The following is a 27,665-nucleotide window of genomic DNA, read 5'->3' as shown; positions in this document are numbered from 1 at the left end:
GGAAAATGTGGTAGGACCAGAGAGGGATTTTAGGAATATGAAGGAGGTTATTTTAGGGAAATAACCACTGCCTAGAATATAAAAAAGAAGCTAATCCTAAGGAAATACAGAAAACTTAATTAGCAAAAATTTCCATATTATGAAATATGCCTTAATGTGTAAAGTTTAGGAAAATGGACTCTGGATCCACCGGCACATCCCAATTCCATTACTTAATACCTGTGTGACCTTGGGCCAGTTGCTTAGCCTCTCTGAGCCCCAGCTTCCTCATCTGTAGCAAAAGAGTAATAATAGTCCCTTCCTTAGAAAGTTTCCATCTTTGGTTGATTAAATACAAAGAGATCAGAATAGTGTCTAGCAAACAATAAATGCAATGGGAGTTTCCAGGAATAATAATTATTATTTTTAATATCAGGCAACCTTATAAGGAAGATAAATTTCTCCTTCAATTTTTATTCTTGAGCAAGTTGAAGTCCTTATCTCTCTGCCTGTCTGAATCTGTATCCTGCTAGGAAGGCCTAGTTCATACTCCATGTTCTCTGTGAAGTTTTCCTTGACCACCACTAGCCTTCCTCTTCTTAATTCCTGGAATACTAATCATCTACACCTCCCATGTGTCATCTGTAATACACATAGACCACTCCCAAATGTTGTTTGTTTTATAGTTAAATGCCTTGCTTTTGTAACTGGATTGAGATGAGGGATCTTACTGTGTCTCTGCCCACACTCTCAAGGTCTACTGCAATGTCAATACAACTCATACGGGTTGATATAAACCAACCCCAAAGCCCTTTGAGAACCATAACTCACCTGATGATTAAATTGTCCTCACCAAGGGTCACAACAGTGGCTTCTGCAGCTTGGAGAGACATGAGTTTGGCAAGGGCTTCTGAGGTTTTGCTCTAGGAAATAACCAGAATGTGAAATGAGAGCTATCAAAGCAGACCTATCAAAACCCAGCCTGAGAGTCACAAGTGTCGTGTTAGAGGCAGCTGGTGTGAGAGAAACAGCTGTAGAAAAGGCAGCTCCCTGACACAGCTGCACCGCATGATAAGAGGCTCTGCACATGGGTATTACTTGCTGTCCACCACGTGTAGCCACGTGTGTCACTTCCACACACAGTGCCTGTGCCACTAAGGTCTGGGAATTACATTTCACACTGAAAACAAATATCAGTCTTCCCATTGACCATTTTCTTTTAGGTTTAATCTAAATTCTTTTCGGGCCTGAGTTCCACTCTCTTAGAAGATACACGTTTCAGTGTTGGGGACAATGGAGGGTGTTAAAAATGGCATGACCTTGACGCGGATGTATGGATTTCTGTACCAAATATATACTCAGTTTTGCACTAAGAGACAATGTAGGCTCTGAAGTGAAGGCCATGGTTCTTTAGTTTACACAATACACCTGAATGATGGTTTCAATAATTAACCAGATTAGCTGGGATTTCAGAAGTAGTGACCAATTTGGAGATTAGTGACTAGAGCACCTTAATTATATGGAGGTTTCCTATTTTTTTAAGTCAGTCTCTATGCTGTGTATAATTAGTAATTCTAAACATGGTATTCAGAGGAAGGGAGATTTGTTTACTGAAGGAGCAGCTCTTTTCTGAACCTGAAATTGCTGTTACCTTTGCCAAGTGTTCCAGCCACCGCCCCAGGGCAACGAACACGAAGAGCATGGGGGGCGTGTCAAAGAATGTCACAGGGCTCCTCTCCGCCTTCTCGGCCACAGCAACCACCAGGATGACCAGAGAATAGACATAGGCAATGCTTGTGGCCAGGACGATGAGCACATCCATGTTGGCTGACCTGTGTCTCAGAGATTTATAGGCCTGAACATAGAAGTACCACCCACCGAGGAGCTGAAAGACAAGGACAGTGAAGGTTGCTGGCAAGCAGGGAGGAGAGTTCAATGAGCAACCCAGGGCTGAGGGCCCACGGGATGACAGAGCCTCTAGCTTTGTGCACAGTCTTGACATTACTTCTTCCTCTCTGATGGGTGTATATGAAATATACTTTCCAATTCAGAGACCTACTGTCCACAGGAATGGATGACCAAGAGCATGTGAGGCCTTTAAAACCCAGCGCATACAACACACATGTCCACTCATAAGAGAATGGTGAAATGGTAGGGGAAAAAAATCACGACTCATTTATACTATGGCAATACAAGGCATTCCATTCCCTAAAGAGAATGGGCTCTACCTATGAGCCACTGGCATAAAAGATGTCTATAATACAGGGTTAAGAGACATAGCCAGTTGCACATCAGTCTGTCTCATATGACCCCATTTCAGTTTTAAAAAGTCTGTATCTGTGTTACGTGAACATGCACACACATATACATAAGTGTGCATTTCCTCTATATAAAGATTTGGAGAGATACATGCCCAAATGCTCAACTATTAATATTACCATAGCAACACTGGGAAATAAGATTGGGCTGGAGGCAGGATGTGATTAGTGAAAGGGCAACTTCTCCTTTTCTTCTTATACCTCAGTATGGTTTGAATTGTTTATAGTAAGTGTGTATTGCACTTATAATCAAACAAAATATAGAAAAACACAAATTCAGGCTGGGTGCAGTGGTTTACACCTGTAATTTCAGTGCTTTGGGATACTGAGGTTGGAGGACTGCTGCAGGCCAGGAGTTTGAGACCAACCTGGGCACACAGCAAGACCCTATCTAGCCAGGCATGGTGGCAGGCATTTGTGATCCTAGCTACTCAGGAGGCTGAGGTGGGAGGATCGCTTGAGCCCAGGAGTTCAAGACTACAGTGGGCGATGATCACATCATCACTCAACTCCAGCCTGGGTGACAGGGTCTCAAAAAATGACCCTGTCTCAAAACAAACAAAATCCAGCCTACCAATGCTTGCCCCCAAATAGCCCTAAACATTACAATATAAGACAGGAATTAAGTTTTACATTCCAAAATATGTACATAGAGGTCACACTTCCCACCAGACACAATTTAAATATCACCAGCAAAGCAGACATTTCATGCCTGTCTCTTTTAAATTATAACTTCCTTGTAGTTAAGGACCAGATCTCCACCTTTTGAGGTAGAACACTCAAGAGAGGCATGGGCTCAAGGATGATCCAGTTGCTGCTTCTAACAACAAACATAAATTAAGCTAAACAATGGGCAAATTGGAGACAGAGCTCACCACACCTTGCAGCAAGGAGGTTGCTATTCCAGGGACAGCTCTGATCACTTGCAATCAACTGAAACTGACAGTGAAACCAGGCCCTTCTTAGTCCCCCACATTGGAGAGCCCCCAAGCCCCCCCTACTGCTCATAAGAGACAAAAAAGGCAGCAACCGCCTGGGTGGGGCAGGAAAGCTGCAATAAGATGCCATTTAAACCAATCTAAAGGGCTATGTTGGGGCTGAGAGGGCCACATATAGCATGCAGGGGAGAGGTCTGCCCACCTTTCTAATACACACCTGGACGAAGGTGCACAGGATAAAGAAGATGAGATTTAGAATGGACAGTCCTGGAATGATGTTGTGGTCCAGGACCATAGACTCGTGGGGCTCGTTGCTGGGTATCAGCATATAGATCATTAAAGCCATGACAGGGATGCCAAACACCAGGCTGCACAGGAAGGACTTCTTCCACCTGAAAGCAATGCAGCAACACAGATATATCAGACACTGCTTGTCATTGCCAGTCCCCTCCTGAGGACTTGGTTTAAGGCCTGCCTTTGTCACGTGTCTGGGACAGACCACCAAGGGCTAAAATGAAAGTAAGCTCGCTCTCTCTGCCACTGGCCATCTGAGGGAGCATCTAGAGATCTAAAAATCACTAGAAGGAGGTGCCAGAGATGTTTAGGCCTAGCCCCTGCCTTCACATACTGTTATTACCTCCAGTTTATAGGTGAAGCCACTGAGACCCCAAAGCTGAGAATCTAGCCCCAAAAAAGCTTACTGTCCTTGGCCTATGGTTGCCTATAGCTCTCTTTTCAAAATGCAATTTTATACAGACCCCAAAGAAAAAACAGATAAAAGCAGCATTTTATTAGAATAAACTTAGACATTCAATTTTTAAACAATCACTTAAAATAGAGTCCGTGAGAACAGTGAGGCTGTCTCAATGAATATCACAGTTTAGAATCAGGGATCATGGCCGATAGCTGTGGTCCCTACTGCAGCTGTTAGCTGCAGAATCCATGAAATTCCAACCAAGTGGTTGTGGAATGACCTGAAAACCACTGGCCTGTGAGGCTGAAGTCTTAAGCCATTGGACCCAAGAACCAGACCCCGACCTGGCTGTCTAGATGTCTCTCCTGTCAGCTCCTTCTGTGCCCCAGGCATGCCAACTGGACCAAGCCACATGAGTCTCTGAAGGTACCCCCCACCAATTCCTTCAGCCAACCAAACCTCCACTCATTCTTTGAGGCTCAGATCCTATGTCCCCTGGCTGGAGTTTTCCTAGGCCTTCCAGGATCTGCCAGAGCCATTAATTTCACTGCTCACTCACTGTTTCTTAGCTAGACTATAAGCCCCTCCAAGACAAGGAAGATACTTATTTATCCCCAGCACCTAGCACAGTGCCCTGCACACAGCAGTAACCTTTATGGTGCTGAATAAATAAGTGACCGTCTGAAACAATGAATAAACTCAGGTTTCCCGCTCCTGGGTCATTTTCTCTCTACTCAGCCATTATGCCTAGAACCCATGCAAATAAACTCTGAAAACATTGTCAAAGAAAAAAATCTACACTCTCTCCCTCCCTCCCAACTGAAGTGCTATCCAATCTGTTAGCCACAGACAGCTATTTAAATTGAAATTCCTTAAATGTTAAAAATTCATTTCCACAGTCACACTAACTGTATTTGAAGTGCTCACTGGCTACATGTGACTAGTGGCTACCACGCTGGGCAGTGCAGATATAGAACACTGCCATCATTCCAGAACTTCTTTTGGACAACACTGTTTAGAGGGTTCACATTACAAGCGTAAAGGCAGCTAACCCAGGAAGAAGGCACCGTGGGAAGACAGGACCAGCAGGCAAAGTTGGACCCGGGCAAAGGAAGGCATTTAGATGAGAGCTAGAGTTTATCTTTTGTGTTCTACCTACTGCTTTATTTCCATCTTGTGGTCCAAGTGATGAGCGTTGGGGTTTCTCTGGGCCAGGGAAGCATGAAAGCCAATTTCCTTGTTATTAAAAAGAGAGGGGTGGGGAAAAAGGAGGAAGGTACTGGTTAAAACATGCATTGGTAGAAAGCACTTTTCAGCTTCGGAAATTGGAAAGCGAATCTAAAAGTGCCTCAGAAGACTGTTGTGGGTTTTTTGCTCACAACTTCTTTACCCCATAGCCCTACAAACCCTGGGCAGAGGTTCAGCACCCATCTGTGCCTAGAGACTACACCAGCCTGGAGAGAGGGCATCACATGGCAACTCCTCTGCCTTCTGTCTGCAAAGGCAGCAGGTTCCGGGAAGACAGCTTCCCCAAACCCCAAAGCTGAGCAGTGCTGATTTATAATTTATACTCAGCATTTCTGAGTGAAGAAATCCTAAATACCTAATGGTCAGAAACCTTCATTCCCTATACAAGGAAACAGAAAGTAGGAGAGGTTAAATTCCTTGCCCAAAGCCCCAGCCTTATCAGAAGAGCTGGACCCAGAGCTCCCGGCCTCCAGCTTCCAGCCCAGGCTTCTTCCCACTGCCGCAGAACTCGGCTCCTTCAGCATCTGGAAGCACAGCTTCTGCTGTGCCCCAACAGAGTCTGCACCACAATCTTGTGCTTTTCTCACAGGTTAACTCAAGTGCTTTGTCACCACGTTGATCTGACCACTACAGCTCTGATACTCTTTGTGAATATACACAGGAAAAACTGCAGGAATGCTCTTGTCTGGCAGCACAATAAAGACAGGGGCCCCAGAACTCTGGTGCTGGGACTTTACACAACAATGAAAAGTTGGGGTGGGAGGAAGAGCAGCTGAGATTGTCTAAAGACAAATCCTTTTACAACTAATACCAGCCTAATTATATTCAGAAAAGATGGCCCAGAGAGGCAAGAATGGAGGCCAGACATTAGCAATATTCCCCAAGAAAGGTCAGCGAGGATGCTGCACCTCACTTAGCAGTCTGGGTAGGGTAGAAGCAAGTTATCAGAGTGAGATATCAGAAATCAGAAAGGGCTGGAGGGGCACAATGGCTCACACCTGTAATCCCAGCATTTTGGGAGGTCAAGGTGGGTGGATCACCTGAGGTCAGGAGTTCAAGACCAGTCTGACCAACATGGTGAAACCCTGTCTCTACCAAAAATAAAAAATTTGCTAGGTGTGATGGCGCATACCTGTAATCCCAGCTACTAGGGAGGCTGAGGTAAGACAATCGCTTGAACCTGGGAGGCAGCAGTTGCAATGAGCTGAGACTGTGCCACTGTGGTCCAGCCTGGGCAACAAGAGCAAAACTCTGTCTCAAAAAAACAAAAAAGAAAGAAATCAGAAACAGTGACTGAGCCATGTTCGAAGGCACCACATGGGATTCTCCTTGCTGTTGACCGCATTAGTGTGACATCTGAGCCTCATCAATGCCATATCACTACTGTTCTTTAAGATTTGTGGTGTAGTAGACACACATAGGCCACTGAGCTCGGAAGTGCAAGACCTGGATTTGAGCACCAGTTCTGCTGTCCATGAGCTGGGTACTGTGAGCAAAGTTACTTAACCTTTCTGAGCATCTTTCCTCAGCTGATAAAAAAGCTGTGTTGTCTGTCTCCAAGGGTGGGGCCCTAGACCAGCAACATGATCATTTCCATGTCAAAAAGCTCTCCCGGGTCAGGCACGGTGGCTCGCACCTGTAATCCCAGCACTTTGGGAGGCCAAGACAGGTGGATCACCTGAGGTCATAAGTTTGAGACTAGCCTGGCCAACATGGTAAAATCCTGTTTCTACTAAAAATACAAAAATTAGCTAGGTGTGGTGGCACCTGCCTGTAGTCCCAGCTACTTGGGAGGCTGCGGTAGGAGAATCACTTGAACGTGGGAGGCAGAGGTTACAGTGAGCAACGATCATGCCACTGCACTCCAGCCTGGGCAACAGACTGAGACTCTGTCTCAGAGAGGGGGGGAAAAAAACTCTCCCAGGTTATATAACAGAGTACGCGCGCGCGCGCGCGCGCACACACACACACACACACACAAGAAAATTCAGGATACTACATTAAGCCTGCTATAAGAAGTTTCATTTCATAAGTAATTTTATAACATGTAGTTCCCACTAAACTTAGTTAGTCTTTACTAGCTGTTACAAGTTAACCTTGTTCAGTTTTGACTGCCTTAACCCATTTAGATCACCACTGATGCTATTCTCTTATAGTCCAGTATCGTATAAACTTTAAAAAGGAAATGGTATGTCTGTGGACAAACTGGGGAAGGAATAAGAGGCAGGGCATGCGTGAAAGTTCTCCCTGATTTTCCAAAGCAGAAATGACCAGGCTCTCCACAACAAGACTAGGCTGGCATAGTGGCAAATGTGATATCTTTTTTTCCAGGGCCAACATTCCTTTGCTCTACAGATACTTGGTTTGGGCATAAATCACCTTTAAACACTACAATTAGGCACTTTAACCCTATGTACAACAGTGAGGTTTCTTAGGGAATATCTGAAATTAAAACAATAATAATGTCTTTTCCTCACCTTCTCTTATCCATTCACTGATATCCTTCCTCAGATTATTTACTATTTACTTACCTTCGGTTTATTTTTAAATGACTGAGCTTATTTCCATGACAAAAGTTGAAGAATTTTAGGTTATTTTCATTTTTTCTTAGCTGTATTTTCTCATTTTTCTTCAATGATTATATATGAGTGTTTTTTAAAAGGTGAGTAAAATTTTGTAATGAATGACTTACCTCAATAATTTTGATAATATCCCGTGGACCGATAATTTCTGGATCAAACTTAACAAGGGCTTTGCTGGTGGCAAGGGCAACGGAGGCATAGGTGATGCCGTCTGTCCTCGTGAGTTTGGACTCTATGTTGTGGACACAGGACGCGCAGGTCATCCCTGTGATCTGCAACACAGGATGGCAAGAATCCCACAACCCCAGGATCAAGGGAAGCTTGTGAAGGGCCCTTGGGGGAGTCTGGGTGACAGGCAGCCACCAGCCTTTCTCTCCTCAGCACTGCCTCAGCACTGCTCCTAAGACCCCGGACTCCACCATCAAATTCCGCATGTGAGATTCTCAGCGTTCTTCCAGTGGCTTCAGGGATCAAACAGTCGTTCCTCCCCAAAGCAGGTACTAGGAGACAGCCAATCATGAAGCAGATGGCAACAGACCAAGGCTTGATTTCCGGCTCTGAGAGGGATGGGCTTTTATAAGCCCCTCTCCACTGTCTGTTACCTCACCGGCAATGCTAGGATACTAATGCCTGCATAGAGATGTGCACTCACTGTGCACTCATAGAGAGTGAAACTCACTGTACTCCTGACATACTCGTCGTAATCCTGAGTGTTGCTGGCATACGGTCTGCAGCTGCTGCTAGCATGCTCCCTACTTTAGTGCTCTGCTGGCTCCAAGGGTACAGGAGGAAGGTGGCCGAGGGAGGAGATGTAATCAAAGGTGGTCCCAAGGTATAAATAGGGTGTTGACAAGTAAAGGGAAGGACACTACCAGAAGGAGAAGCTCAAAAAAGACAAAAGGCAGGATAGCATGAGGTGTTCAGGCAACCATCAAAAGCCAAGCTTGTCTGGGCACAGGATGTGCAAGGGAATAAAGGCAAGGCTGTAGTGCTGGGTTGGTCCACAGCCTGAAGGCTGTCAAGCAGCCAGCTGCAGTGTTGCTAAGCTAACACTTAATGCAAAGTCACTGAGGGGTAACGAGCACTGGAATGACGTGACTAGAGCTCCATGCTGAAATTCGCATCAGTGATCCCAGAATAAATACGAAAAGAGCCAAGAGTCCCATCTGGAATTAGGGAGGAAGAAGAGGGGAGCTCATCTGTAATCAGAATGCATTCAACTTGGCCCAAGACCCAGGAAATAATGCGAATACAAGAACCACCAGGCAAACTTAGGAGCTTGCCTGTTGGCAGATGACTGCCAACAGAATTTTTAAAATCAAGTCTCCAAATATTTCAATGATGCTTCTCTGCTCTTCTTTTGTTTTTATAACAACAATAATAATAGGCAGCATTTATTGCGCACTTGCAATGTGGCTGGTGCTGTTCTAGGCATTGTGCTGTTCATGCCAACCCTGAGAGGTAGGTCTCAGAATCGCAGTACTGAGAGGTTTAGGAACTTGTCCAAAGTCACACAACCAGTGAGGGGCAGAGCTGAAGCACATCCCCAGATGGGCTGGCTCCAGAATCTGCTCCAAGCCCCTGCCATCTGCAGCATGAGGTGAGTCTTCTCAGACCAGGTTCAGAAGTATCCCTGCAGCAACAGGGCCAAAACTCAAACCTGGCTTTTAAAGCCTATGCTGTTTGTGCCGTACCATGTTGTGTGTCCTGACATGGGAAAGGGAAGTCTTAAGTGTGACGTGCTATTCCTGGGATATATATTAGGCAAATATAGAGTGAATTAGACAATTCACACTTCTGAGTATCAGTGGTCAACATTTCCTAGAAGACTAATTAAATATAGAAGTTCAACATAAAATGTGAACATGTGATGACGATGTAATTATTGACACAGCATGGTTTTTTTAAAAAAAAAAAAACAACACTACAATAAAAAAATACCATTTAAAAGAAATGTTCACCTTTTCCAATAATCCTCTTGCTTCAGATTTTCCACACAGAAGTCTGAGCAGGCAGAGATGTCCACATGTAGATCCAGAGGTTTGCAGCAGAGACCCTGCCCCTCTTGTGGGGCTGATCCAAGCTGTGACCCAGCAAGTCTTAGCTGTGCCCTCCCCACACAGGGAGGCCCTACCATAGCAAAAAGTTTGCTCCACAGGAACACGGCTTATCAGGAGCTCAGGGGCCTCTGTGTTCTCGACGCTTTCCCTTCAAACATCCACTTAGCACTAATGGCACTGACAAAACACACAAAGGAAGTAGAAACCCTCTGACCTGCGTAAAGCAGCATCATTCAATTTTCTGTGAGTTCTTCTAAGTCTCCCTTTGCTTACACAAAAAAAGCTGTACAAAAAGTATAGAAGTGCTTTCAAGCATAGCATGTTCTAGGCACCAGACACTTGCATTGTTTTCAATTATGTGTTGGCATGTAGACAGATGGGAAACAATACCTCCCCACCCAAAACACTGGCAACAATCACCACCTGGAGCATTCACCTCAGACAGAGTACTGGGGAGCACTTTGGCCCTCTAGACACCCACGGACTATAACAAGTCCTTTTCTCTTAGAATGGCGCTTGCTACCACACAGACTTCCCTCTTCTGCCCTGAGATATGTGCAAGCATGCTAGCTTCTTTTTAGGCTTGAAGGACTGTGTTCATGTTCAACTCCCCCAGATCACCCAGCTCAGGGCAGCCCACCGTCTTTAATTCCTCTTTCTTTTATACTCCTGTAGCGCACTATCTCTTCTCCCTAACACCCTGAATGTGCTCAGTGGGATCCCCCACCCATGACTTTTTAACATAACTGACCTTTCTTAAAATGAACAAGTCATTGTTGGCTTCAATGGAAAGCGAAACAAACAAGATACCCAAAACAACAAACCAGATATGTCCAAGACAGGGAAATTTACTAATCTCAAAGATGGATGCTGTCCAAAATGCAAATTGTCAGAAGCCTGTAACCCCATAAGGTAACCACTATACTTACAATCAGCTCAATGCTGCCATCAGAGCCTGCGTAGTCCTCCATGACTGCTGCCTCAAAGCCCAGGTCCTGGATCAGCTGAGCTATCTCGAGTGGCTGGATGACCTCCGGATCATATTTGATCTCTGCCTTTCCTGCCATCAAGGCAACCAACACGGAGAGAATACCTGGAACCATCAGGTCACAGCTGTAACACTGTGGGTGGGCAGGGCCCCTGGGGTGACATGGTCAACATAACCGAACAAAAACACATCTTCCCAGAATCCTCTAGAACAGTGGTTTTCAAACACGGCTGCAAATGAGGATTGCTTGGAGAGCCTTCAACAATCACTATGTCTGGTCTCTAATCCACACCAACCAAATCAGAGCCTCTCAGGGTGAGTGGCAGGCATCATTTTTTTTAAAAAAGCTCCCCAGGTGATCCTAATGTACAGGGAAGTTTAACAACCACTATTCTAGAAGAACAATGCTTGTCAAACTTTAATGGACATATGAATCACTCTATGACTTTGTTAGAAAAGATTCTGACTAGTCGGTCTAGGATGAGGTTTGAGAGTCTGCAGGTCTAGCCAGCTCCCAAGTAATGCTCATGCTGCCAGCCCATGGACCACATTCTGACTCAGGCTTTAGAAGACACCAATGAAGCAAGGAATGTGGTCTGCAGTTATTGACTGCTGTTACAGAAATGATACCCCCTTTTTTTCCCTCCAGACAATTTCATACAAGGAAAAAATAATGCACTTTCAAAAGTGGTTTCCTTACTCTTTTATAGTTTCTAATGACTCAGGTATGAAAAAGAAATCCCACAATCTTGCTAACATATTGTGTTTGTTAGTTTAAAATGGGAGAAAAAGTCTCATTTACATAAATGAAAGGAATGAAGTGCTTCAGAAAGGATGCCACATGGGATAAAAATGAGGATTCAAGTCAGGAACAGAAACATAGGCTCTAGGAGATTGTAGGCTAATTTTACAAGCAGTCAGCCCATGGATAACAACATATGAACATCTCCATCTGCTAACAGTCACTCTAGAGCTGCAGGACACTACAATACATAGTGAACAAGAGGCTGGAAAAACATGTCACCTGAATTCAAGGTTGGTTTTAAGGGCCAGGGAATTCAAGCAAAAAGACACACCACTGGGGTAAGAAAAGAGAAAGTGATTCTGGTGGCAAGGTAGAGTCATAGTTAAGAGATTTTCCAAACAAAAAAAGGGACAGGATTTTGTTGTACTTTCAGGTTTAAAAGTATTAGAAATGCATTCTGGAGGACAAAGCTTTGACATTTCTACATATTTCTGTCCTGTTGCTCCTGTAGACACTCTCTGGTTTAAAGGAACAACAGGGCAGAATATTTGAAATTGCAACTTCTATACAAAATGCAGGTTATTTATTCATTTTATAGTAAGGGGTTGATGGGATGGGAGGGAACAAAATATGGGATAATACTAGCACAACCTAGAAGTGTGTCCATAGAAAGTACCACGACCTTTAAACTGGATTTTCCACAGCTAACTTACTCAGAGATACATTTTGTCTCAAACTAAATACTTCTCCACGAACAGAATGCCAGTTATACAAGGACATTAGACAAACATCTCTGCTATATTATGAACTTGCTACCTGATTATTAGGGCTATTGATAAACATGGTTGCTGGAGATTCTGAAGGAAGAAAACGAGGTCTATATACAGCATTCCCAAGTTCAACACAGGTGTTCATCTCTTACCAGCTTTATTCTGCAGATTCCTTTCTATGGTAGATACACAGGATGCACAGGTCATGCCTTTGATCTGTAAGAAGCACTTCTGCAGTGCCACTGCTCTGGTTGATTGTGGGGACTTTGCCAAGATGTCCAGGGTGTGATTGGTAGGGAGCCCCCCAGCATGGGGAGCCACTTCCTGCACAGACGCAGGTACACCACCTGTAGTTTGCACCATGGAATTCCCAGCACTGTGGTTTCCAAGAGAGTTGGTGGAACAGTTTTCTAGGATAAAATGTCAGAAAATAGTCAAATTAGAAGAACAAATAATACGTTTTTCTGAACAAGAGGTTTCAGGGCTCTTGGTGAGGGTTTGTGGTCTCAGCTCCCACCAAGCAGCATCAGCCCCTGGGCTCCAGTAACTACCCTGTCCCTCAGCCATCCTGGAGGAGGGGCTTCCTGAAGTTATTAATCTCTGGGTTTCTTCCCATTGCCTATTTGGATTTCCAACTCTCTAACAGCTTTGTAAATAGTTCCCTGTATTAAATCCCTCCACTGAGCTACCCTATAACTTCACCTTATCTTTCATTTCCTTCAGGAATACCTACTGCATGTGGGTGCTAGTGAGTCTAAAGAGAAACAAATCACACTGGCCTCAAGGCTGTCCTCAAAGAGCTCCTAATCAATCAAGAAGGACTGTTCAAATACAAACCAGCACACTAATGGTTTATTCTAAATTAAAGTTACCAGGTAAAATATAGGACATCCAGTTAAATTTGATTTTCAGACGAACAACAAATAATTTTTACTATATATATGTCATGAATATTGAGTGGGACATGCTTATACTAAAAAACCATTCATTGTTCATGAAATATTAAAAAATAATAGACATCCTATATTTTTATTTGCTAAGTCTGATACCCAAAACACCTCTTGGGCTAAATACAATTCTCATAATCCTGTCCAATTAAAAAAAATCACTATTCGAGGTTTACTTAATTAAATCCAATTATTCTGTAACATGTTGTTCAGTGCTAATTTGTTTTTGCTACCAATAAACAAACCGATTGCACTGTTGCAAGAATAAACATCGCACAAAAACAGGCAGATGTTGACCCTATACTATATTTCTTTTGAGTACAGGATTTACTGCTCTGTTGTGTTTTCCTTATTGATTTTTGTTTTTAAAGAAACTCCTTCCTGAAACTCAGGACAAAAGACAAAGCACAGAATGTGGCCAGGCCACTCCATGACTGCCTACTCCCTTCAGCAGTAGGTGTGCGCTGTGTACACAGAGGGGAGGCAGCAAAGACTCACAGCTGAGCAAACTTCTCAAGGACACAAACTTCATCTCAGTGGCCACAGGCAACAACAATGTGGGAAACCAAAGTCCAGCCAGCCCTGAGCACTGAGATGCCGGTGGGCTTGCCCATGCCACTGAAAGCAGCTCTTCCTAGTGCTGGGCCCGCTGCTCCCTACAGTGCCGAGCTCCAGTCAAAAGATTGAGGAAGCCAGCCATGTCCTGGTCCAGTCCACAGAGACACGCACATGCAGGACCCATGACTGGGACCTAATTGGTTACAATACACCACCCACCCAACTGTCCCTCACAACACGTGCCCCTTCCGTCCTTATCTTCAGCCTCTCAACCATCTCCACTCACCTATCACCCTCTCTATCCCTAATCTAAGCCACTAGTGGGCTCCACCCTTACCATGAGCCAGGCTAGGGTCCCACCTTCCCAGGGTCCTGAAGCAGCTGCCGAGGCCTCCAATGGCCTCCCTTAGTTAACCCTGGAAGATACGATTCAGACCTTGGCCTCTGCAGCTCGCATTATGTCCAGGATGACTGGAAGACCCCTCCCCCTCCCTCTGCTTCTTTCCCATTTCACAATCACTTTTCCTGGGTCTCTGTCATCTTCCCACACTCAATTCTGCACTCCCAGGCCCACAGTACCCTCAAAATTCAAGACCCTCCTATCCCTCTGTCCTCCAGCATTTCAGCTAGGGACTCATCCCACTTACCCCTTTCCTCCATGGCACTCCCCATCACACACCCCTCTTGGTGACTCCAAGCTTGGTGGAGCTGATCTTCCGAATGTCTTTCAAACCGACCTCTTTCTCTCCTGCCCCCTCATCATTTCTCACCTGGCCTCCTATGTGGTCTCATTGCCTCAATGCACACTGTACCCTGACACTACACCAGTCTTCTAAAATATAATCTGACTTTTTGTGCTTCCTCTGATTAAAACCCCCCATGGTGGCTAAGCATAATGGCTTGTGCTTGCAATCCCAGCACATTGGAAAGCTGAGATGGGAGGATTGCTAGAGGCCAGGAGTTCAAGACCAGCCTGGGCAACACAGCAATACCTTGTCTCTACAAAAAAATAAAAATAAAAAAATTGGTCCCAGCTAGTCGGGAGGCTGAGGTGGGAGGATCGCCTGACTCCAACAGTTCAAAGCTGCAGTGACCTATGATCATATCACTCCAGCCTGGGCAACAGAGCAAGATCCTGTCTCTAAAAAAAATTAAATTAAAAAAATTTTAATTAAAAAATAAAAACCCTGGTGGCTCCCTCATCCTCACCTCTTCTTATATTCATCAAATCGGGAGAGAAAAATCATGGATAAATCCTTTCCTTAAACTCTGATTTTTACCAGCAATGGTTTCTAGGTGATGAGACTAAGGTTCTGTTGTTTAGTAAACAAATCTTTTGAGAAGGTGATAATAGTTCTCTTGGTAAAAGAAGGGCCTCGATGGTCCCACGGTGTTCTAATTCAGGATACAGAATCAGAATTCTCTCCAGAAAAGAAGTCCAAATCCAAGGAGTTTAGCATTCAAGTGAGCCATGGTTTTAATGTATCCTACAAATTTCATGTGTTGGAAACAAAATCCCCAATGTGGCAATGTTAAAAGTTGGGGGCTTTAAGAGGTGACTGTATCATGAGGGTCCTGCCTTCATGAATGGACAAATCCACTTATGGATTAATAGGTTATCATGGGAGTGGCATTTGAGGCTTTCTAAAAAGACGAAGAGCCACCTGCGCAACCATGTGAGCACACTCAGCACCCCTGCCATGTAATGCCCTGTGGGACCAGAGTCCTCACTGGCAGAAGGCTCTTACCAGATGTGGCCCCTCAACCTTAGACTTCTCAGTAACTTTAAAAAATAAATTCAGGGCTGGCGCGGTGGCTCACGCCTGTAATCCCAGCACGTTGGGAGGCTGAGGCGGGTGGATCGCTTGAGGTTGGAAGTTCAAGACCAGGCTGACCAAAATGGAGAAACCCTGTCTCTACTAAAAATACAAAATCAGCAGGGTATGGTAGTGCATGCCTGTAATCCCAGCTACTCAGGAGGCTGAGGCAGGAGAATAGCTTGAACCCGGGAGGCGGAGGTTGCGGTGAGCAGAGATCACGCCACTGCACTCCAGCCTGGGCAATGAGAGCGAAACTCCATCAAAAAAGAAAAAGAAAAGAAAAGAAAAAAGATATTCCGTAACTTTATTACCCAAATTCAGCCATTCTGTTATAAGCAACAGAAAACAGACTAATTCAAAATCCCAACTACATGAAAAGCAAAATCTAGACACTTGGAGATTGTATTTCTTCTATCCTAACAAATTTAACAAGCAAGGAAAGTTTGCAGAATTTTGTTCAACTGCTGACATGGGAGGCAGGGAGCAGGACTCACCTATCCCACCACCCAGGAGCTATAAGACACAAAGAGAAAAAGAGACGAGCTCAGACATGCCTCAAACATACATCAACTACATACCAGAAATGACTGAAGCCTCAAATCCCATGTCTTCTATAGCAGTGCTGAGTTCTTCTGGGCTAATTACGGAGGGATTATAAAGAACTGTTCCAGTCCCTTCGGCCAAAGAGACCGATATTTGCTGCACCCCTTCCCGCTGGGAGATCATGCCTTCAATGGAATGGACACAGGACGCACAGGTCATGCCAGCAATGGCAATCACAGCGGTACTGCACGTGCCCTGCGCCTGGTTTCTCTGGGAGAAGCCAAGGGAATGAGAACCGGAAGGCCTGTGCTCTGTCCCACACCCTTCTGCTCCATCAGGAAGAGAAACTTTAAAGTTCCCAGGTGGAAGTGCTTCGATAGCCCTCTGCAGAGACACTGGGCTGGTACAAGAAGGGTCATACTGTACTTGGGCAGTTTTGTTCTCCAAGGACACTTGAATACTTTGAATCCCTGGGAGCTGGCCAATATTTTCTTCAATATTCAAGATGCAAGATGTACAGTGCATTCCATCTATTCTCAGTTGGAGGGTGACCACATGGTTTCCTTGGTGCCCCAAGGTCTCTGAATTATTAAAATTCTGGTTAGAAGTGAAAGGTCTCTTTGGGTAAGTGCTTTGTAACCGCTCAATATCAATTGGTCCCAGGCTTAAGGGAGCCACTTTGTTCTTGATGGCAGCCTCAAATCCCATGTCGTTTACATGGTCCCTGAGGTCTTCGGGCTGAATGAGATAAGGCTGATAGGTGATGACGGCCTCTTGGTTGCTGAGTGAGACTTTGACTCTCACTACTCCTTGCAGTTTCCGGACCTTGCCTTCAATGGAGCTGACACAGGACTGGCAGGTCATGCCTTCTACCCGGAGCTTGACCACAGCCTCCTGGGCAGGCAAGGACCTTGAGGGCCAGGAGGCTGCCTTTCCTTCTGCAATGCTGGCCTCGAAGCCCATGTCCCCAATTTGATGACAAACCTGTTGTGGGCTCAAAACCGATGGCACATAGTTCACAGTGGCACTGCCTTGCTCCAGGGAAACCTTAACGCTCACGATGCCTTTCAAACTGGAAATCCTGTCCTCAATGGACTTCACACAAGACTGGCAAGTCATGCCCAAGATCTTGATTGTGCTGGTGGTCACCTGAGAAGAAGGGCCGAGGCCATCCAGACCACCTTCATAGCCAACATTGTCAAAAGCAAAGCTCTTCTTCATTGCTGGTTCCCAGGCACGGTTAGGCAAAGAAAGTTTAGATAAGATCTAAAAAGAAAAGAAATAATATTTATTATCCTTTAAATATTTTCCACAACATCCCAGCTTGTCTGGCACTGAGAAAATGGAAAACAATGCCACTTGTCTCAAAACATCCCAAGGGTGGAAGAACATAAAATACGCAGAAGGAAAGCTAAAGCCATCACTTATAAAATGAAGACGCTCTCATGGGTTCCTTTGAGCTCTGACTTTCTGTGATTACGGATCTAAAAGCCAACTGTCTGTCCTCCTTAGTGAAATGTCTTTCTCATAGATGTGGAGGATTCTGAAGGAAAGAAGGCAAGCACGACACAGCTTTACACACGGAACACAGCACAGCTGGCTTCCGGCAGAGGCAGAGGGCACAGCGGCCCACAGTGAGAAGGCACAGGTATCCCAAAAGAGGTCCCCTGGCTGATACCTCCCCATAGAACTTAATCCTTTCATCTCAAACTTTGGGGGTCCTGCTGAAATGCAAGCCCCAGAATAGGAAACACCTTACTTCTATATCTCTTTATTGAGGTGTCTGATTTTCTTAGCAGAGGTTAAATGTGCTTAATACCCTTTGGGTCCTCCCAGGACCACAGGATCAGAATCCAAAGGTGGGCCACATGCCTATGAAAAAGCTTTGGGGGTATGCTCCCTGGGCGAGGTTAAATGAACACCTGTGGCTGAGCCAAGGGGCAGGAGGGGAAAGGCTGGAAGAGCAGGAGGTTGACTTTCAGAGGAACTTCATAGTTCTGCCTGTGACTCGTTGTCATCGCCCTCCTTAGTGTTCAGGGAAGCTGCAGTCATCACCTGAAATTTCAGGTGCATCACTGAATTAAAGGACTTATTTTCTTAACGCACCATAGTACAAGTATTATTTCCTGGTTTCTACACAGAATAATGTGATCTCAGTCATTCTATAAACAAGCAAAATCTTCCTTTCACAGGCTCCTGGCCTACAGCTCTCTTAACTAGATGTAGTTTTTACATCAGAACTATTATATGCTTCAGAAATTTGGGAACAGGCCTCTTTATACATGATATCTTTTAAAAAGTACATTTCTCTCTACTTGTACACAATCCTGCCTGTCTTCAGATGTGTCTCCATTACATGCTATGATCTCCTCCTTTTTTCTATGCATAAAATGCAGACCTTGCCAACTGGCTTTTGAGCAGTTTAACAACATAAATGTTTAAATAATTTCTAAAATACAGACTACATAAATGTTGATTTGTGTATCTACAAAGGTTTGGGATTAATAATCACATAGAATTTTAAATATTCACTGTAACATTCTCTAAGAGAAAAAAGGGAATAATTAGGTAATTTTTGGGACAGCCATTCAAAAGAGATTGCTGAATTGAGTAAATATGTGAATGTGTAACGATGTTGTTTAAGGATGCTGATATATTCTGAGAAATGAGTCATCAGGTGATGTCGTCATTGTGTGACCATCATAGAGTCACTGACACACACCTGGATGATGTAGCCTACTACACACCTGGGCTGTATGGTATGGCCTGTTGCTCCCAGGCCACACACCTGTACAGTGTGTTACTGAACTGAATACTGTAGGCAACTGTAAAACAAGGGTAAGTACTTGTGTATCTAAACATATCTGAACACAGAAAAGGTTCAGTAAAAATATAAAAGATTAAAAAATGGTGTACCTGTATGGGGCACTTATCATGAATGGAGCTTGCAGGACTGGAAGTTGCTCTGGGTGAGTGGGCGAATGAGCGGCGAGTAGACGTAAAGGCTTAGGACATTGCGCTACTGTCAGTTTTATAAACGCTGTATACTTAGGCTACACCAAATTTATAAAAAATATTTGTATTTCTTCAAGAATAAATTAACATAGCCATACATAGTGGCTCATTGTAATCTCAACGCTTTGGGAGGCTGAGACAGGAGGACTGCTTGAGCCCCGGAGTTCAAGGTTACAGTGAACTATGATTGCACCACTGTACTCCAGCCTGAGAGACAAAGCGAGACACTAGCTCTAAAAAAAAATAATTTATTAATTAACCTTGGCTTGCTGTAACTTGTTTACTTCATAAACACTAAGCTTTTTTTTTTACTTTTGACTTTTTTGTACTAACTCTTAGCTTAAAGCACAAACATACTAGACAGCTGTATAAAATATTTTCTCTCTTTATATCCTTATCCTATAACTTTTCTTAAATTTTTTATTTTTTAACTGTGTAAACACTTTTGTTAAAAACTAAGACACAAACACACACATTAGCCTAGGCCTACACAGGGTCAGGATCATCATATCACTGTCTTCTGCCTCCACATCTTGTCCCACTGGAGGGTCTACAGGGGCAATAACAGGCATGGAGCTGTCATCTCCTATAACAACAACGCCTTCTTATGGATACCTCTTAGGACCTGCCTGAGGCCATTTTACAGTTAACTTTTTCTTTTTATAAGTAGAAGGAATACACTCTAAAATAACAATAAAGACTATAGTAAATACATAAACCAATAACATAGTCATTTATTATCAAATATTATATACAGAATTGTATGTGCTATAATTTTATGACTGGCAGTACAGTAGGTTGGTTTACACAGCTCACCAAAAATACATAAGTAATGCATTACTATGACATTACGACAGCTGTGACATCACTAGGCAATGTGAATTTTTCAGCTTCATTATAATCTCACGGGACCAGTGTCATATGTGCAGTTCATCATTGACTAAAACATCATTATGAGGCACATGACTGTATAATAAAGATGACTTGGTGTAAGAACGTTAAGAGACAACTGACTAGCCACCTCAGAAACCTATTTGGAAACCTATATGTCAAAAGACATTTCAGACAGATCAAAGATTAAGATGTAAAAAAGAAATAATAAAAACACTAGAAGAAAATATAGGAGAGTATCTATAATAATCTCAAAGTGAGAAAAGCCTAAAGATGACAAACAAACCAAAACAAAACCAAGAAAATCCAAAAGCTATAGAAGATTGACATAACTAAAAACAATAAGGAAAAAAAATTACTCAAATGAAGTCACAAGATAACGAGTAACTGGGTGAAAAAAGATTTGCTTCATATATCATACATTAAGCGCTAATTTCTTTTATACACAGAGAGTTCCTTCAAAAAAGAAAAAGGCCAAGAATCCAAACAACAAAGAAGACAGTTCATAAAAAAAAGGAAATGCAAGTGGTTTTTAAATATGAGAAAATATTAAAGAGAAATGTAACATTTCAACCACATTATGGCACAGTGCTCACCATTTTCTCCAGGGCAGAGTCCTCCTACATTGCTAGTGGGAGTGTAACCTCTCTGGAGGGCAACTCGCAATATCTATTAAAATTACAAATTTACAATCGGGCGTGGTGGCTTGTGCCTGTAATCCCAGCATGAGATTACATGACTTTGGGAATCCAAGGTGGGTGGATCACGAGGTCAGGAGTTCGAGACCATCCTGGGCAACTTGGTGAAAACCTGTCTCTACTAAAAATACAAAAATTAGCTGAGCATGGTGACGTGGGCCTATAATCCCAGCTACTTGGGAGGCTGAGGCAGAAGAATCACTTGAACCAGGAAGTCAGAGGTTGCAGTGAGCGAGAATGTGCCACTGACTCCAGTCTGGCAAAAGAGCAAGATTCCATCTCAACTCCATCTCACAAAAAAAAAAAAAAAAAAAAAATACAAATTTACGTACTCTTTTACCCAGAAACTCTACTTCTAAGAATTTACCCAATAAATATACTTGTACATGTGCAAAAGGAAGCATGCCATGAAAATATTAAATGTGATGGATTGGAAAATCAATGTTCATCAACAAGAGGCTAATTAAATTACTGCACAGCTATAAATGGAATAATTCAGCTCTTAAAACGAATGATGTGGCTCTGTACGTACTGAAATAAGCTGATATCTATTATACTGTTCAGCAACAACAGCAAGGCACAGAAAATACCATATATATAGTATGTGTTTGTTATCTGTTGCTACATGACAAACCAAATTTAGTAGCTTACTAACAAGAGTTCACAATTTTTCAGTTCAGACAGGGCTTGGCAGGGAAAGCTTGTCTCTTCTCCACATAGCACCACTGGGGCTGGTCTGAATGGTGCCGGCAGTTCCGCTTCCAAGAAGATGGTTCATTCATTACATGGCTGCCAAGTGGATGCTCTCTGCTGGCTGGTGGCTCAGCTAAGGCTGTTGACAGGGACCTGGTTCTCTTCCACATGGTTTCTCTTTATGACTAGTTGGGGACTTCACAGCTGGGGGCTTCTGGGCGTCATAATAGCAAGCACTCTATACACATCTCAAAGTGCAAGCTCTTATAAAGCCTCTGCTTGCATCACACTTGCTAATTCCCATTGGCCAAAACAAGTCACATGGCCAAGCACAGTTAATATGGGCAGGAATTACACTGACTTGAATACAGGGGTGTGTAGTTCACTGAGAGGGCTACAATTCTATCACAGTGCTAGCACTACCTGTGTGAAACAAAAGAATATCATACAAATGGATGCTTGTATGGGCATGAATTATCTCTGGGACAATGCAAAAGCTGGTACAAAGTTTGAGAAAGATTAGGCAGCTGAAGGGAACCAGGTAGCTGGGATACAAAGAAGAGTTACTTTCACTGTACAACTTACTGTACAATACACGTTACCAAATTCTAAAAATTAATTAATTTAAAAATTAACATGAGCACAAAGAAGACTCAGAACAGTGATTTGATTGTAGTTGGTGTTAATCAAATACTAATTTAATTAAAAAGGAACCAAGGATAGAAAGAAAAACTAAGATATTCAAGAACATTCATTTTCATATAGTACCTTATTAAGCAAAAACCTCTTCTCATAAGAAAAATATAACCCTCAACCATCTAGTTTGTTGGAAAAACAAATCCCTCATGATATACTACCCGCCCAACCTAAATTTTTTGGTCCTTGCTCCAATTACAACTTAACAAACCCCAAGCCACAATAGTGGCTCTTAATTTCTGGAATGTTGATTCTACGTTTCTGCCAAAAGGGTTTGCCGAAGTATTGAAATCAATTTCTTATTATCAAACAATACTCAGAGGGCCCCCTTTCTAGATAGGTAGGTTTTTAAGGCCAAGCAGCTACAGAAGACAAAGCCTTGCAAATAACATATCTCTACAAAACACTAGAGTATCTGTTGGTCTAGGAACAACCTCATTGAACAACTGGTAGTATTCGGATAGTTTTAAGTGTAGACATGGGGTGTATATATGCTTTTAATTCAGTTCTTCAATTAAGACGATCTTTGAGGGGAAAACTTTCCTGAGACATTTTTTTTTTCCTGTTTGAGAACATCTGCCCTTTATTTTGCATTTAAAATCTGTTCCTTTAAATACTTCAGTTACAAGTTCTGAACAGTGAAGACAGAGTAGTAGACGCTGCAGGCACTCAGTATTGGCTCCCACCCCTTCCCGCCTCCCCGACCCCCAGGCCTCACTTCTTGGCTCAAGATATAAAAGGGCACTTTCTAATGGCCCCAATGTCAAAGGTCAGCAGCCTCAGGCCTGGATGCAGTTAGATACAAAGCCATGAATCCCATTGGCTTTCACAAGATACTTGCATTTAACCATGCTCCAAGGAAATCCAATGACTGTGCCCAGATCCAAGGGTAGCACACCTTAGAAATGACCTCAACCATTTCACCACAATGTACTAACACCCTCAGGGTGGCTTCCTACCATAGTCCATTGTCCTCCAGATCTGTGTCCTGCAGAGGAAGAGACAAGGCCCCGCTATAACCAAGAAGGAACAAGAACTGCCTCCTCGGCCCATGTGCTTACACCAACTTAATTGAAAAGCTCAAGTCAATTTGAGGCAGTCTAAAGGAGAACTCCCTTCCCTAGTCTCTACCAGGCTCTGGCCCTTCCTTGGGACCATGCTTGGTCCCACTGCCATGATGTGGTAGAATCTGCTCTAAATAAGAACAAGGTGCTGGAATGAGCAACCAGGAAAGGGTTTAGAAAGGGTTGCCACAACCCCAGCTGTGAGAGACTGTGCCAAGACAGATCTTGGTGTGAGCCTATGATGGAGAGCGTGAGAGCAGGTCTGGGATCTCGTTCCATGAGGATTACATGTGACCTCAGGGGACCTCTGCCCTCTTCTCCCACTCACCCACCAAGATCCCCTGGCCTGTGCTTCCTGGAAGAGGTAGAAGAGGCATCTTGAAGTCAGTGACAACAGAGAATGAAGGTGCCATTTAAGAAACAAAGCAGCACCTCTGCCTGTGTTCAATCTCTCTACACAGGTGGAATCAAGTGAGAATGTGCACAGCCAGGACAGAGGCTGCTCTGAGCTTAAGAGGCACAGCATCCTCCTAGTCGTCTCTGTAGAACAGACTTTCTGAAGACAGGAACTCAATCATGTGGTCCCCGGGGGTTTCTCTATAGTATACTGGCACTAGGGAGAAGGAAATCATCTTTGCAGAGGGCTGATGGAAGAAAGGCAGGAATATTAATGAGCACCCATTAAGGCTGTCTCTCTCAAGCCTAAGGAATTAAGATATTCAAGGGTGTGAGACAGGTGCAGAGAGGGAGAGAGCCTGGCAGGAACACCAAGAAAAGGCCTGTGACTGCTGGTTACATAGCGCTCTGCTTCCTTGCTTGAGGCCAACAGCATGTGACTGCCTGTAACCAGGCTAACCTGGGACTCATGAGGGAGCAGAGGTAAGACTGGTTTTCAGTTCCTGCATGATTTGTTGGGTATGTGGCTTCCTCCTAAAGATCCAGGAGGAGGATTCTGGGATCCTCTACCGCTGCCTTGATTTTGTGGAGGAAAGTCACAGCCTCTCTGCCGTCAATCAGCCGGTGATCGTAGGTCAGTGCCACATACATCATGGGCCGCACCTCTACCTTGCCTCCTATAGCCACAGGCCGGTCAAAGATGGCATGCATGCCCAGCATGGCAGACTGAGGGGGGTTGATTATGGGCGTTCTAAAAAGGGAGCCAAAAACTCCTCCATTGCTAATGGTAAAGGTACCACCATCCATATCTTCAATGGCAAGTTCATTCTTTAGGGTTTCTCTCCCAGTTCAGTGATGGTCCGTTCAATATCTGCATAATTCATAGCTTCCACATTCCTGATGACTGGAACCACCAGACCCCGTGGGGTGGCCACTGCAACACTGATGTCAATATAATCCCTGTACATCACCTCTTTGGTTGTATCGTCAATCACTGCATTTACAACAGGCTGTTCCTGCAAGGCAAAGGCTGAGGCCTTCACAAATGCCGACATGAAGCCTAGTTTGAGGTTATGTTTCTTCAAAAAAGCCTCTTTGTGCCGAGCCCTCATCTCCTGGATGCTACTCATGTCAATCTCATTAAAAGTTGTCAGCATTGCACATGTATTCTGGGCCTCCTTCAGACGCTGAGCAATGCGCTGCCGCATCCTGTTCATTTTCTCCCAATGTTCTGAACGCAGACCACCTTTGCCAGCTCCTGGCTCAGCTAGTGGAGGGGCAGCAGTGGGTTTTACTGCAGACACAGGTTTGCTAGAAAGAGGTTGTGAGGGTGAGGGCACTGGTGGCAACTGAGTGGGTATGGGTACTGCAGGGGGAGGAGGAACTGCCGCTGCTGTAGGCTCTGCTTTCGGGGCTGCAGCAGCAGGAGCTTCGGCTGCCTTGGCCTTAGCAGGAGCAGCACCAGTTTTCCTGAGTGTGAAAAGCAGAGTGCATCCTTCGACTTTTCCCCCATCAGGTGCCAAAAGAGCTTCAATCACGTCATTTGCTGGTGACGGAATCTGCACAGATGCCTTGTCAGTTTCAATCTCACAAACCACTTCATCTTCTGCAACTGTGTCTCCAACAGCTTTCTCCCCCTTGACATCCCCCTCTGTAACAGATTCTGCAAATGCTGGGGTTTTGACTGTAACCAAATCATCCTTGCACACAGCCGTAGTTCTGAAGAAGTGAACACTGGAGACACTACTGTTGTTAATGACAACCTTTCTGCTGTTAGGGTAACCTGGTCCCTGGCATAAGGAGACCCAGGGCAGGGAACGTCTCCCTAGAGGGCAGTTCCCCTTCTGGAAGGCAGAGAGCCAGCGGCTAAATGCCCGGGACACACAGCGGGGCCGGGACAGCATCGTGGCTGCGGGGCCGAGGGCGGGCGGACCTCCTGACACATTTTAAAAAACAAACGCACAGGCTAAGATTGAAGGACTCATAAAACAGTCCCAGAGATAGAAAGCAGGTCCCACATGGGTATCCCAGAAAGCCTTGTGTAAGCTGTGGTTTATCTAATTCCCACCAGATTCTGCATTCCTTGAGGACAAACATTTGGGACTTTTTCTGCAGACCCAACACCAGGCTTTGGAATGACTTTTCCTAGCTTCTGAATTTTTAATAAACGATGGTAGACATTAGGATGAGAAGGGACTGGAAGCACAGGAGGCCACAGAGGGGGCTCCAAAAGTGAATTTCAATTCTCTGCTACCTCTCTAGATACCCAAGTCACATGGAATTTGCTGAGAGTCTCAGGGCTTTTAAAATAAAATATAGGTTTAAAAAACTATTGACTCACCGAGATGAAGCCTAGAAAGAAAAATAAGATCTCTGGATAGACTATTCTGATATGAAGAAATCAGAAACTGGGTGGCATGTTTTTGATGAAGGGTTTCAAAGCCAAGCTGATAGTGAAAAAGCAGAAACAGCATGCCTTGTTAGAAAGTGACTGTGATCACAAATAAAAAAATACTAACCCATGCAGAAGTGAAAGACCACTAGACAGTTTGGAGGTCTCTAATGGTTACTCTTGGATTCCCATCAACCTTAAATAGAATACCACTCAATCCCCTGCCACATATCTTCAATAACTCTTTTGCTTTGAAGGATGTATAATACCTATAACAACTTATGATGCAAATGTGTTTTATGTGCATGCAGCTTTTCCAATATATAACCTCCCCCCATACAACTCAATCCATCTGTACTTTCATGGAATTCAAAATACAAAAAAGTCCTGATTCTTTCATATGCACACAGATCCAATAATAACAAATAATTAATGATTCTGAGTGTTATTTTATGAAGATGGCATTTTATATCCCTCATGCTTCAGACAATTCTAGAAGTAGGTAATGTCACCATTTCACTGTTGAAACTGGCTCAGAAGCTTATCCAAGAGCACAAATCAACACAAGTAACAGAGCGGGGATTTAAATGCTGCTCAGAAATCTGGGAAGCTCTATATTTCTTAAAAACAACTTTTAGATTAACCTTTTCTTTTTAGCCACGTTAATTGTAGGTAGAGACTACAATGCAGAAAAGTGAAATGAAAATAAACAGCCATACCTGCAAGTAGCAAGCCAGGCTAACATGCAAGAGAACTGAGCTGTCTGAGCCCTGGCTTCACCCACTAGTATCTGTCACCTGAGAAAAACTATAGCAGAATATCCACACTTGCTCCACTTTCCTCAATATCCCTCATCAAGGCTACCACATTTACAGAAGAAGCTGGACATAAGTCAGAGGAGGCAACAGATCTGGATGCGTACATCCTGAGTACCTGAAATGAGTACTGCCTTGCTTAGCCTTATCGAAGAATTCTCTGAATGCCACAAATTCACAGGGGAGGGCAAAGGTGAAAAATAACGCCTGACTCAAGAAAGGATCTCATCTAAATCATCCCAAGAATCCAGGCCAGTGGGGGCTGGTCTCCAAAATCCCCACTGAAGAAGAATCAATTTCCCATGTTAATCTCTATGAACCTAAGTATTCAGGGGGATATACTTAAGTATCATTAGAGAAAATTCAGCTTATCTTTGGGCGAGTTATGAAATACTGATTTTTTAAAAAATATCTGTACATATTTTCCAATTTTTCAAACTTAAATTAAAAAAACGAGTGTTACTTTTATAACCAGAAAATAAATGTGGTTTTTCCACTTGTCTAAGGAAAGCCTGTCGAACCTGTGGCCTGCAATCCACATGTAGCCGAGGACAGCTTTGAATGTGGCCCAACAGAAATTCGTAAACTTTCTTAAAACATAATGAGATTTTTTTGTGATTTTTTTTTTAAGCTCATCATCTATCATGAGTGTTCGTGTATTTTATGTGTGGCCCAAGACACATTCTTCTAATGTGGCCCAGAGAAGCCAGAAGAATAGACACCCCTGGTCTAAGGCAAGGAAGAAAATGTTTTGTTAAACCATTCTAATTTGGGCAACAATATTATTGACTGTGAGAAAGATAACAACGATGAAT

The 27,665-nt window shown here is 43.8% G+C and overlaps 1 protein-coding gene and 1 pseudogene across 4 annotated transcripts in view; both read right to left on the bottom strand.

Annotated features, from left to right (window-relative positions):
- The window catches only part of ATP7B (ATPase copper transporting beta), a 77,371-nt gene that overhangs the window by 23,311 nt on the left and 26,395 nt on the right, over window positions 1-27,665 (bottom strand). For 2 of the 4 annotated variants that reach the window (XM_032294545.1, XM_032294546.1), the window contains exons 1-9: window positions 18,113-19,300; window positions 16,226-17,456; window positions 12,475-12,732; window positions 10,749-10,912; window positions 7,870-8,031; window positions 5,089-5,165; window positions 3,453-3,627; window positions 1,631-1,864; window positions 811-902 (exon numbers count right to left, since the gene is read on the bottom strand). In XM_032294545.1, the coding sequence (XP_032150436.1) occupies window positions 811-902; window positions 1,631-1,864; window positions 3,453-3,627; window positions 5,089-5,165; window positions 7,870-8,031; window positions 10,749-10,912; window positions 12,475-12,732; window positions 16,226-17,456; window positions 18,113-18,208 (2,489 nt within the window). In that variant the 5' untranslated portion in view covers window positions 18,209-19,300. Of the gene's footprint in view, window positions 1-810; window positions 903-1,630; window positions 1,865-3,452; window positions 3,628-5,088; window positions 5,166-7,869; window positions 8,032-10,748; window positions 10,913-12,474; window positions 12,733-16,225; window positions 17,457-18,112; window positions 19,301-27,665 lie in introns of those variants that run through there. The other 2 variants (XM_032294547.1, XM_032294548.1) reach the window with 1 other exon arrangement.
- LOC116562364 lies at window positions 24,134-25,571 on the bottom strand (annotated as a pseudogene).

Source organism: Sapajus apella, unplaced genomic scaffold, assembly GCF_009761245.1.
Source record: "Sapajus apella isolate SASKATOON/1434 unplaced genomic scaffold, GSC_monkey_1.0 scaffold32, whole genome shotgun sequence".
NCBI classification, from domain to species: Eukaryota; Metazoa; Chordata; class Mammalia; order Primates; family Cebidae; genus Sapajus; species Sapajus apella.
The sequence above is the reverse complement of the archived record's forward strand: the minus strand, read 5'-3'. Positions and strand labels throughout refer to the sequence as shown.